At 40.2% G+C, this 12,169-nt stretch overlaps 1 protein-coding gene and 2 long non-coding RNA genes across 5 annotated transcripts in view; 2 read left to right on the top strand and 1 right to left on the bottom strand.

The window, feature by feature from the left end:
- ptp4a2b (protein tyrosine phosphatase 4A2b) overlaps positions 1 to 5,470 on the top strand; it is a 25,151-nt gene extending 19,681 nt beyond the window's left edge. The window contains exons 2-7 of one of the 2 annotated variants that reach the window (XM_008421614.2): positions 76 to 383; positions 736 to 844; positions 929 to 1,021; positions 1,107 to 1,237; positions 3,281 to 3,355; positions 4,570 to 5,470. In XM_008421614.2, coding sequence (XP_008419836.1) covers positions 379 to 383; positions 736 to 844; positions 929 to 1,021; positions 1,107 to 1,237; positions 3,281 to 3,355; positions 4,570 to 4,678 — 522 coding nt within the window. In that variant the 5' untranslated portion in view covers positions 76 to 378 and the 3' untranslated portion in view covers positions 4,679 to 5,470. Of the gene's footprint in view, positions 1 to 75; positions 384 to 492; positions 845 to 928; positions 1,022 to 1,106; positions 1,238 to 3,280; positions 3,356 to 4,569 lie in introns of those variants that run through there. The other variant, XM_008421613.2, reaches the window with a different exon arrangement.
- The window catches only part of LOC103472174 (uncharacterized), an 11,388-nt gene continuing 464 nt past the window's right edge, over positions 1,246 to 12,169 (bottom strand). The window contains exons 2-4 of one of the 2 annotated variants that reach the window (XR_534816.1): positions 11,446 to 11,683; positions 11,106 to 11,314; positions 1,246 to 2,392 (exon numbers count right to left, since the gene is read on the bottom strand). This is a non-coding gene — a long non-coding RNA (uncharacterized LOC103472174). The remainder of the gene's footprint in view (positions 2,393 to 11,105; positions 11,315 to 11,445; positions 11,684 to 12,169) is intronic. The other variant, XR_534817.1, reaches the window with a different exon arrangement.
- The window catches only part of LOC103472175 (uncharacterized), a 5,239-nt gene continuing 4,251 nt past the window's right edge, over positions 11,182 to 12,169 (top strand). The window contains exon 1 of the long non-coding RNA XR_534818.2: positions 11,182 to 11,270. This is a non-coding gene — a long non-coding RNA (uncharacterized LOC103472175). The remainder of the gene's footprint in view (positions 11,271 to 12,169) is intronic.

Here is a 12,169-nt window from a genome sequence, read left to right as displayed (position 1 = left end):
TATATATATATATATATATTTTTTTTTTATTTTTATTTTTTTTATTTAAGAATATTCTTTCCCCTCTCTTTGCAGGCTTTCTGTGTCGACTTCAGCCGTACCTATATGGCGTGTGTGACCGGAGAATTCTGCCAGGCACAGCACCTCACCTCAGTGGAGAAGTGAATCGGCCGCCCCCCGAGGGACTACGCTACCCAGAAACCTCCCTGACTGCCAGCGCATTAGGAACTGCTGACGTTTTTTTTCCAAAAGGCCTCCCTTCCTCTCTGGGATATCGCGTAGTCCTGGGCCCGACTGCCCTGCCTTATCCCAACCAATACGAAAAATATTTGCTTTCCGCTTTCTCCTTGAACAGCCAATCACAACCAGCTCTCCTGAATGGGGTAAACTCATTGGATGACTTTTGGATAGTCTCATCCTTTTTTTTTTTTTTTTTTTTTTTTTTTTTTTTTTTAATTCCCCCTCCCCTTCTATTTTTTTGTTTCAATTTCCTTTCAATTTATATTTTTACTCATCCCAGAAAACTGTGGACTAGTTTTGTTTGTTTTGTTTTTTTTTTCTCTGTGTGCATCATCCCTCAGTGAAGACCTGTTGTTCTCCTGACCCATTCTTATTCACGTCTTGTCCTTTTTTTAATTTATTCTACCCTTCCCCGATCACACAAACCTCATAGCAATCTGTACATCTGAGCCAAAAGTCTTTTTATTTTATGAGTATTGTAATTGTTTTTTCAAGCCGTCTCGCCAACATGAACCGCCCTGCTGCAGTCGAGATTAAACATGAGGCCATGAGGTTCCTTATCACCCACAATCCCACCAATGCTACGCTCAACAAGTTTACCGAGGTGAGAGGCTTTATTGGTCATCGACTGCATTCATATTTGTTTTGAATGTCTCCTACTAAAAGCTCGTCATTTGTCGTCTGTCAGGAGCTGAAAAAGTTCGAGGTAGACACGTTGGTGAGAGTTTGTGACGCCACCTACGATAAGGCTCCAGTGGAGAAGGAGGGCATACAAGTCTTGGTGAGCGTCACTTTTCCGGGTTTTTCTCTGCCTTTCCGAAGTCATTCGTGCTGGTTAGTTTTCAATTTGCTCTTTCCATCGCCAGGACTGGCCCTTTGATGATGGCGCCCCTCCTCCCACGCAGATTGTGGACAACTGGCTGAAGCTGCTTAACACCAAGTTTCGAGAGCAACCTGGCTGCTGCGTCGCTGTGCACTGTGTGGCAGGGCTGGGCAGGTACGAATGTCTCACTGTCGTTTTTCAGACAAAAACTTAAATGAAATCCTGCAGAAATTGCTCTTCACATTCAATTTACACAATTTCAGTTGGTGTTTTCAAGGTTTGGAATTTACTTGATTCCTGGATAAAGTCCTTTAAAGAGTTTATTACAAAACTGTGCAGTTTGAAAATCAAAGTGCAATGTGACGTCTGATTAAAATCCTAAATTTGGAATACAGTATTTAGAGCTGAAACCAGATGTTTTCATTCACCAATGAAAACACATTTCGTTTCTCGCTGTCTGAAGTTAAATTAGAAAAGAGCTTCTTGCTTTACATCAGTTGGAATCAGCAAAATTATTTCTATTTGCTAAATGCCAGAAAACCTGGAAAAATATTTTTTAGAGATTTTTTTTTTGTTTGTTTTTGTAAATTTCTTTGTAAATTGTGTTAAGTGTCATTTGAGAAGGAAGGTAATTCACATTTGTATTACCTTTTTGGATTGTTTCACTATATTAAAGATTTATTATTCCTTTTGGTACAGTAACTTATTGATCTGCATAATATTAGAAATAAAGGTGGTCTTATATTTTGCATGTTAAACAGCATTATTGAAATTGATGTTTTGTGGGGTTTTTTATGTCCAAACTTGTGGTGCTGAAAAAGTTTGAAACCTTACATTAAAAGTACTTGAATGTTATTGGAAAAGTGTATCTGTGAACATTAGTTTTTTTATATCTTGCCTTAGAATTCCAGTTAAATTTTGAATTGGGCTTTGACTGGACCATTCTGATACACAAGTATATTTTAATGTAGTCCTGTTGGATGTAGCCCTGCCTCCAAACGGTTAGGGTTTGTTGTCCAGTCGCGGAGCTTTTATTGGTCAGACAAGGCCTCTGTTTCATCCCCCTGTAACACACTGACTGCTAGATGAGGTCACAGAGTTCACACACTGCTACAGAAAGCTCCGAATTGTTAAGTGTCTGAGAAGTCGACCTTTTTTTCTAATCTTCCTGTCGTCTAGCCATCCTCTCACCCTCCGTTCTTCCCTTCACCACCTGTTCCTTCTCCCCTAGACATGACACAGCTTGAACCGATTGTCTTTTGTCCCAGTGCTGAGTTTCATCTTGCAACAACTTGAACTGTTGTCTTCTCCTCCTGTTCCCTGAGGGCTCTGTAAATAAAGTCAACAGATTAGATAATCCGTCATTAGTTACAACACTCTCTGTCTCTGACCGCAAAATTAGGCAATTCGATTTTCGCTCGCCGTAAAGCGAGGTTGCACGGGTAATGTGAAGTTATGCCCCGTTGTAATCGCACCTCAGTGTGCCGGGGAATTGCAGTTTAGTCGCGTCGAATGGCACAAGTGCGAAAACAATGCAGGCAGAAGTGCATGATGTGGGCGAACTGGTGCGAAAGTGTCTTCTCTGACCACAAGTGCTCAGCAAGCCCAGCAGTTCTCCCTCTAGCTTCTAGCCCTTTTTTTTCTTTTCTTCTTTCTTTTGCATTGCTGTGACATTCCAGAGGTTTCGATTTTCCCAAGTATTGGTTAGACTGGTATTTTCTGAAACCACCACCAGTCTTTTTCGTAGAAGTTTACTCGCTGAACTCGTCTGCGCGAGTTTGGTACAGAGAAGGTGTTGAGAGAGAGAGAGAGATATTTTTGTTTGAACTTAATTTTTCTTTTCAATTTTCTAATTCGCCGTTTCTCAGAATTTCTGAGCTAGAAAAGTAGCTGAAGGAAATTCTCCGCCAGAGCTGAAATCTGACCTCGTCCAAGGAACTGCTGTATTTATTTACTTTTTCTCATCCCGTCTTCTCTCTGGTGAGCGAGGAGTCGGCCGTTTTACTGTAACTTATCACAAAGTACTAGTACAGCGGCTCAGTAGGGCGCCTGTGAACTTGTACACCCCTGTAGATTTCCCAGGCCTGTTTCCCAGGTTTACCTTCCTTCCCCTCCCTCCCCGTTTTATTACCAAGGAGCCCTGCAAACCTTGGCATTTCATCTCCCGTTCTCCCCGTTCTTGCTTTAACCAGTCTAATGGATTCCTTTACCTTTCAGAGCTCCAGTCTTGGTGGCCTTAGCCCTCCTTGAGGGAGGAATGAAGTATGAAGACGCCGTGCAGTTCATAAGGCAGTGAGTACTAGTCTTAGAGCTTTACAAACATGATTATTTCTTTATGGACTGAGACTAGGTTAATAGGTTATAAGCAGTGGATGAGTATATTTGCATCTTAATATAAATCCAGCTTACCTGGTTGTGGAGGCTGAAGCTAATGGGTTGTGTAACATTTATTTGGAAATAAAGAAGACTTCTGTAGTCTTAAAATGACTGAATCCTTAAGAACTTCGTAGCAGTTTACACCAACACCAATTTTTTATGACATCAGGAGGCTATTTTTGCAAAGAAGCCACTGATTATGTACACAGGAAATGAAGGTAGGTGGTGTGCCATCAATAATCTTCCTACATGAAATGTGTTCTTGGACACAAACTATATCATTTTCCAATCAGAATGTCCATGTAGAGTGAGTTTAAAAAGTATGAAATACTTAGAATTCAATAATGTAATGCAAACCTGCAAAAGCATTCTTCTACTAAAGCGTAAGCCATCTTGTTTTGGAGTCCTATCTGCTCATTCACTGTCTCTTCAACGACATTCTTGCAAACACGGACTTCCACGTGTTATTAATGCCTATTTTTAATTACATGTATGAAGCTTGTATGCTCCAAGTGTAGCCAAAGAGTCAAATCACCCACAAAAATCTGTTAATTATTTGTGGCTTTTTGAGTTAACATTTTATTTCTTTTTACACTTTGTTTCATGGGACCATTTTCTGTGTAAAAATAATGGTCAGCTTAGATGTAAATTACTATCCGATACAAACATGACAGCAGTTTAAAGCTACACAGTAGCATTGGCATAAACTGCTTTGATATTTTTGACAATTTAAACATGCTGCACGGTAGGCTTCTTTCAGTGTAGCTATAAGCTTTAACCAGTTGAAATTCATACTTTTAAACATACCAAGTTATCTGCTGCAGGTAAGACAAAACTGGCTTGTTTTTTAAAATAACCTCATTCCAGAAATTCTCCACTGTCTCTTTAAAGAAGCCTGCATGGTTGCAATATGGACCCTTTTCATGTTGTTGAACTGGTAGAGATGAGTTAATGAGTTGTGGACGCATTGTTGGTCTTGGTCCTCTTTCCTTGTTGTCGGAGAGAAATGGTCAATAAGCAAAAAAAGTGGATTACTCTAAAAGGTTCATTCTTCCTCTGAGTTTGAGTGTGTGCTTTCCCAATTTAGAACTAAAACTACTTTCCTGTTTTGTTTTGTTTTTTTCCTGTAGGAAGAGACGTGGAGCCTTCAACTCCAAACAGCTTCTTTACCTCGAAAAATACAGACCCAAAATGCGTCTGCGGTTCAAAGATGACGGCCACAACTGCTGCGTGCAGTAGGCCGGCCGTCTGTGCATCTGCTTTCAATGTACATCTAGTTCGGAATCTTCCAACAAAGAGGAGATAATAACAAAAAAAAAAAAAAGAGTGCTATCAGTAATTGTTGTGATGATTTGTAAACACTGAGTCATGGTTAATTGATCTGAGAGAAATCGAATGATCAAACAAAATGAAACTAGATCTGGGGAAGTCCACCAGCCGAACCAATGAATGGAAGGTCAAAGCACACAGATGGGCCCGCCTCCCGGTTCTACAGCTCAACCAAACCACGGGCCAGAATTTAATTTTATTTTATTCTTCTTTGTTTTTTTCTCTCTCCACTCGAGTCCATCCTGTACTTGTCTATTTTTTTTTCTTCTCACTTTAAGTTGTAATCATGGGATATTTTACCTTCCATTATGTGAATTTTTATTTTTACACATACATGGTTTTAATTCTGAAATGTTTTAATTCTGTTCTTATTTCCTTCCACTGCTATTTGGCCTTTTTTCTTTTTTTTTTTTTTAAAGAAAAAAAAAAACATTTTTAAACTTTGAACACATTTCGATTGTGTTTTTTGTTTTTGCACAAAACTCAAAAGGTTCACCCTGAAAATGCAGTAATGTTCTTTTTGGTTTTTTTTTTCTTTATGAATTTTTTTCGCTCCTCACTTACTTCAAGTCACTTTCAGTTTAGGGCCTCACTGAGTCTGAATATATCATATTTATTCGCAAGAGAATTGTGGCAGTGTTGAGTTTGGCAGGGGCAAGGACACTTTGTTATCCCCTTTTTTTTTTTTTTTTTTTTTTTTAAGTAACTATGTAAGAGCCATTACTTTTTTTTTTTCTTATTCTTCTTATAAGTCTTGTTGGAGTGCAATAATCAGTCCACCTCAGATAAGCCCATCAGACCCTGCTGAGCATTCTTCACCCACATTTGACATGTACGCAGACATTTCAGACAGGAAATAAGAGCTGCTCGAGCTGGCACTCCTCCAGCTGTCATTCATTTTACCAAATGGGGAGGAGAGGGTTGTGATGGGGTGGGGGTGCTACAGGATTTCCCAAACAAATATGCAGATTTCAGCTCACACACTGAGCCCAGGATCTGGTCTGACACACGGGATGGAGGAGAATGGAAAATGGTCAGTTTTTTTTTTTATCATTGTACCCATTTTGAAGACATCCCCCCCCCCGATTCGTATTGGTTCTTTAAAGATAAATAAATTGAAATAAAAAGCATTGTGGTGGGTCTCTTTATTTCTATTGCAGCACATACCTGGAGGCTGTTATTTATTCACAAGCTTGTTTTGGGAGATCAAAATCAATTTCCTTTTGCGGCAACTTTATTTTATTTTTATTTTTCCTGAATTGCTTTGCTCTTTGTGGCCAAGTATTTCTTAGATGGTATTTGCTCATCAAGTATGTCAGTCAGAAGCTGTCCTACATGTTCTTTCCCCACTGGAGGGTGACTCACCACCACGTGGAAGGCACAGGACACCGTGGTACTGAAAAATGACTCACTAGATCTCAAATGGATCACGACTCCGTGCAACGCAAGAGACGGATCAAAGCGCCCCCTCTGCTGTTGAAGTCAGGTAACTGCACTCAGAACCCCCCCCCCCTCCCCCCCAAATTCGTGTGTTTTCGTACTGACTGCTGTTACAAGTGTAACGACGTTGGCTTTAATTATGCACAATTTTAATGAACTGCCTGATAAAAGACTGATCACAGAAGTGGGAATGTGTTGACTGAGGGAGCACTGACAGCACCTCAGTCACAGTCTGTGCTTTCAGCAGTGTTGCAGAGCTACAAATGCCTCGCCAAAGCCTGCTTTGAATACAGTGAATGCCATCTACAATGAAATCTGTGCCAAGTGAAACAAAATTTGCATTCAGTTTGTTACTCATCGCTCCTGTTGATGTGTGGCGGCTTTGTTGAGTAGCAGATTAAGTTACAGCCTAACAGGAATAGAACTGGTGGTACAAGGGTTCAGGAAGGAGTTTGTCTTGTCCTCGGCGACCTTCTAGCAGGCAAAAAAATAAACACTCCACTTTGATACACTTCAGTTGTACAGAAGGCATACTTCTAAAAACTGAATACAATTACTATTAGAGGTAAATCAGGAGAGAGAACCTCTTCACAGGTTGATAAAAAGTAGATTTTTTTTCCAATGGGCTTCGTGTTTTCTGTCTGTGGGCATCACAAAGAGCTAAAAAGATCTTTGTATTGTAGCAGCTGTGACTCAGCATGATCTCATACTGAGTCATGCTTAGAAAGATAAAGATCAAAGCCACAAACCTGTTGCAGCGACATCAGGGTGGTTTTGTGTTTCTCAACAGGTCAACATTGTGTGTTTTCTTTTCTCGTGTGCCACGTGAATCGGGGTCACGTTTGGGTTCATTTTGCTGTTCTGTTTTTTCCAGAGATTTAACAGCTCGGTGTGAAATGAACAGGTAGCACTTCTAATCCGAACTGGTCACCACGGCTGCCGCCAAAAGTATTCATACCTCTTTATCACATTACCGCCACAAACGTCGGTGTATTTGACCTTCTCAGGCAGGTCTCTTTTCAGTCTATGTAAAGACTGAAAATTCAACAGAATTATACAAAGAAGCACATGTACGTTGGAGATTGCTTCTATCAATTTTCAGGTCACAATTCAAGGGGTCTGAAAACATTTCCAAGGCGCTAGACACCTTCAGTGCTTCTAGTTCAGTCACCAAGTTATTGTTCAGGTCCAGTCAATGAAAATATTCAAATAAATGAGAGAGAAAAAGAAAAAGAGAGAAACGTCAGGGATGTTTATCTAAGTGTGGGATCACCGCTGTAAATACTTAATGCACGATTACATTTTCTTATTCTTCTCGTCCTCTCTGTGACATTGGCTTTGAATGTTGTGAATATCTCAATTTTTAAGATTCAATTAACTGCAGAGTGAGGAGAGCAAGCAAGACATTCAACTCTCATGTGAAAGAATTTGAAAAAAAGATTTCAAAAGCACTTCTTTTTCTTTTTTTTTTTAACTACCTCTTGAAATCATGTTTTTTGCGAGATGAACTCGGATGCTCATTTTTTAAAAATGACCAACGGTGTATGATATACCGTTATGGTTTATCATGCCTGCTTCATAGACGTTTTAGAAACCGTACAGTTTGTTCTAAGCTTTATTTATAAAGCACATCTCAAACAGCTCACTGAAGTGCTGTACAGTGGAATACATTGTTGCTCTTGGTCACAGTCTCTCTTACGCAACAATTCTGGAGGTGGCAGCTCTGGACTACAGGCCAGATCACATTATTATGAAGCCATCTAATATGCAATAAATGTAATTTGGCACTGCGAAGCTGAGATGCAGCACGACTTGGTGCTCCCCAAAACCTGGATGTATCGTTTAGGATCGCTAGCGTTTTCTAAGGCACTATCATACAAAGCGGAATAGTTAAGTGAATTTATCACGGCAATAACACACTTTGAGCTCTTTTGCAAAAGCAAAGGGCACCCAGCAGAACCCTAGTCGAGCAAAAAGAGACCAGGCTTTACATTTAGCATGGACGTTGTGAGCTTTGAATGATTTATTTAAACTCTAGCTCTTTTGTTATCGTTTGTTCTCGGGGTTTGAGATTACTGCTTTGTGACCTGCTGCGAGTACTGCAATATTCACAGTATTCAACTTTGAGCTCAAGTGTTCAAGTGCAAAAAAATACAAATCCTAAAGGGACTTTTGGAAGAGATGATGGATTCTTCAACTGTTGAGGCATTAACATACTCTGACACAAGTCTTCTAAATAGTAAATGTCCGTGCCTTCATGCCAACGCATTGGGAACGCTGCAACTTCAAGTCCAAACCAGAAACATGAGGAAAAAGTGTTGAGGTTAAACCACTAAGGTTTGTGAATTGAGCTTGCCGTTTCGTAGCATTAATCTTGTTGAACGGGAGCTAACAAGATCGATGTTCTTGGTGTGTTTTTGGTATCATTGTTTTGGTGCAACATTGGTTTCAAGGGCATTTCATCTACAGCATAAGGCAACGTGAGCTCGTCAGGTATTTTGATGCTGTCAAACTGATCTATGATCCTTGGTTGAACCTAGAAACCGATGCTGTATTATGAGAAAAGGAGTGGCACTTTGCCAAAGCTTTTCCTGATAGTTCAAATAGCTTGAACACCGTTTAGCTGATCATTGGCTAAGTCTTTGACATTTGTGGCAATTCTTTTTTTCATGAATTCAAAAGCTAGTTTTCAGCTTTCTTCCACTGCTTTCTACTTTTGGTCCCAAGCATTCAAAAACATTTCAGCAGACCAGGACATCTGTTCCTGCGGTCCTTCGCGTGTTTTCCATCGTCCAGCCGGCTTTCTAATCGAAGTAGACAGTTCCCCTGAACGATGATTTGTTTGACACCGAATGAATCGCCTCGCCGATTAGACTCTGCGCTGCTGTTATTTTGAACACACCCCGTTTTTAATTGATCATTCAGTTGCACAAAATCAACAGCAAGCCAAGCCTGTTAGGCCTGTTGCTTTCTACTCATCCACAAGACGATAACATGTAGAAAACATTGTTTGATCTGGCCAGTGATATCGGTTTGATTTTATTTTGAACACGGCAACATACTATTAAGAATAAAATATCAAAAAAATTCTACATGAAATATTTGTGTGTGGGTGGATCTTGAGAGCCCAAGGGCAGTTTTTTTTTTTTTTCTTTCTGTTTGCTTTACATATACTAGAGGAGATAAAGGCCAAAGGGGTTTTGACTCCCCTACAAGAAGAGAGCTTGATCTCTGGCAGCTCTCCCACTTTCTGCAGAGCCAATCTAGGCCAGCACCAGTAAGCAGCCGACTCTGCGAGATTCCATTGTGAATTGTGGCCCTTTAAAAATGCATGCTCGCTCTCGGCTCTGTATCTTTAATGAGGTGTGTCTGAAATATTTGATAGGCCTCGCACTCATTTGAAAAACAAATACGTTTATTTCCATTAATATTTGATGCGGAAATGAATATATGTAAAACACATACATTAATTAGTCTGTTTTGATCAATTGTCTCTGTCAAAACGTGGAGCGTGTGTTTCCGCTCAGTTACTCCCCACAGGCGATGCTGCGGCAAATCTTTCCCTGTTGCTTCGGAACAAAAGAAGCATTTACTTTTCAAAGATTTAGCTGGGCTTTTTTTTTTTTTTTTTAAGTTTGTGAACATTCAAAGAAATTATGTGCTCACTCAGCAGTGGGGCTGATTTATAAAATGAGTGTCGCATTACAGTGTTTGCATTTTGAAAACTGTGATAAATAAGGAAAAAGGAAGCCTAGCATTGAAGTTTGAGGTAGGGCACTGATTTTACTTTGTAGGCTCTGAAGGATGATTGTTTTGTTTTTTTACCATGTAAGTGGTCTTAGTTGTTGTTGAGAACAGTGAGGTACAACTTTATTTCTAAAAGGAGATGGAGCTAAAGATGGGACAGTTTACTAATAATTTAGGTGAAATTACATTTGTGCATCCTACTGTTTTGCTGCACACTTTGATGAAAACACCAAGGTCTTGATCCATCAATACATCCATCCATCTAAAGATTTAATCAACATTTAGGTCTCTACAACCATCTTAACAGGATCTTCAGACTGAGCCTCTAGAAGTATAAGAGAGAGAGTTCAAATGTTGTTCTTTTAAGTAGAAGCTTAGTTCCCTTACCTTAGTGGACCCCAAACTTTTTCTACTAGAACTAAGTTTTGATTCATTAACATTTTTCAGTTTTGATTCCTAGTTTTGATTTCCAGCCACATTTAAATCAGATTGGAGAGGCCGCCGAATCCCAGCGAAGAAGAATTAGCCGCAGTGTGTGTGCTCAGAAGCGACTGAGAGTTTGCCTTCACTTTATTAAAAGAGCTGTCCAGGCAGTTCGGTGAAATACAGACATGCTTAAACACCTCCAGATTCATGGTGTAGAATTAATATTCATAATATTCTGGCATTTACCATCTAGAAAAAACTATGATAATCCTAGCTGACTTAAAACAGGAACATTTTTGTTAGATTTATTGTCAAGCAGTGAGAGAGAGAAAAAATGTAATGTGAATTTTCATCAGGTGATCCTGCTGCTATCAATCTAATTCATACTTTGGATTTCTTTCAGATAATAGCAGATTGCTGGGATGCAAGTCACATGAAACCATAGCAACTGATTTCATGACAAAAACATCTAAAGGTTTGAGTGACCCAAGATCTCCCTAAATGATGTATAATTATAGCCACTAGGATCAGGTTGTCTTTTAGAGGGGCACAATTATTCAAGATGCTACAACAATATTGAAGAAGGAAAATGATTCTCCTCTCAATCAGAATCAGTGTATGGCTCATTCTCTGGCATAATTTCGTAGTTGTGGGCAACGCTTAAACTCATTTCTACATAGCAACATCAAATAAAATTTCGAATAAATGCATTCTCTTCCCTCACCACCAGATGGTGCTGAAGACCTATGTTGGTGGTGTTGCAGTACCCGCGCTGAACAGCAGGGTGCAGTGCTAAAACACCGTCTTCTCAGGTGCCAGCTGTGGGCCGCAGTGTTGATATGTGTGATGTATTCCGTCGCTGGCAGCCTCCTCGGACAGCTCCAGTCTGGTGAGTCACTCTGCCACTGTATTCAGGATGTTTGGACTCAGCAGCTGAGGCCACGCAGTAATTAATAACCACATATTGGTGTTGGTAAAACAAGCACAGTGAGAGAGTGAAAAGGAGCGGGAGAGGGGAGGCGCGAGAAAAGGAGCATGTTTGACTTCTCTGTGACTCAACCTACCTGAGTGAGAGTGCAGAGACCAATGGGAGGAAAATATGTTTTTGACTGCAGCAGCAGCTGACAGCAAATTATGTTTGCCTTTTTTTTTTTTTTTTTTTTTTTAATTTTCCTCTAATACTCCTTCAAAGAGATGACGTTGACTTTAACACAGCTTGTTTTCAGCCAGAAACAGTTGACACTACTCTTAGATGGCTTGCCAGAATAATGGGGGAAATAAAAGGTGAGGCTTTACTGATATCTGTAGAGAAAGAGAGAGAGAGAGAAAGAGAAAAGAAGAAAAACCTTTTATGTGGTGAGCTTGTTTGGAAGGGAACAGCTTCAGATTGGTGAATCTTATTGTGCCTTGCTCGTTTTCTGCCCTTGGCTTCATCTCAGAGCGCCCGGCCAGCTTTGATGAGGATGAGTAGATGTTGAATGACAGGCGAAGATGGTGCCAGTCAATCAGCCCCTCCCCCAATTCTACTTTTACTCTCCAAGGAGAAGAAGACATGTGTCATCCTCCCATGTGGAATCACACCACTCCTCCCCTCCTTACTATGCCTTTGCATTTTCCTTCCGTCTCCATTATTCATCCCTGCTGGCTTAGCTCTACAATATTCTATTTTTGAACTCCTTCTCATTGTCTTTATGCACCTGTTTGCTTATTGGCCCCGCTTTCATCTTCACCGTCAGCCACCACTCCCCACCTCCCCTTACCCCTTTATTTGAGGTATGGGGGGTGCGG

Source organism: Poecilia reticulata, linkage group LG11 (genome assembly GCF_000633615.1).
Source record: "Poecilia reticulata strain Guanapo linkage group LG11, Guppy_female_1.0+MT, whole genome shotgun sequence".
Taxonomy (NCBI): Eukaryota; Metazoa; Chordata; class Actinopteri; order Cyprinodontiformes; family Poeciliidae; genus Poecilia; species Poecilia reticulata.
This window is presented reverse-complemented; position numbering and strand designations above follow the sequence as displayed.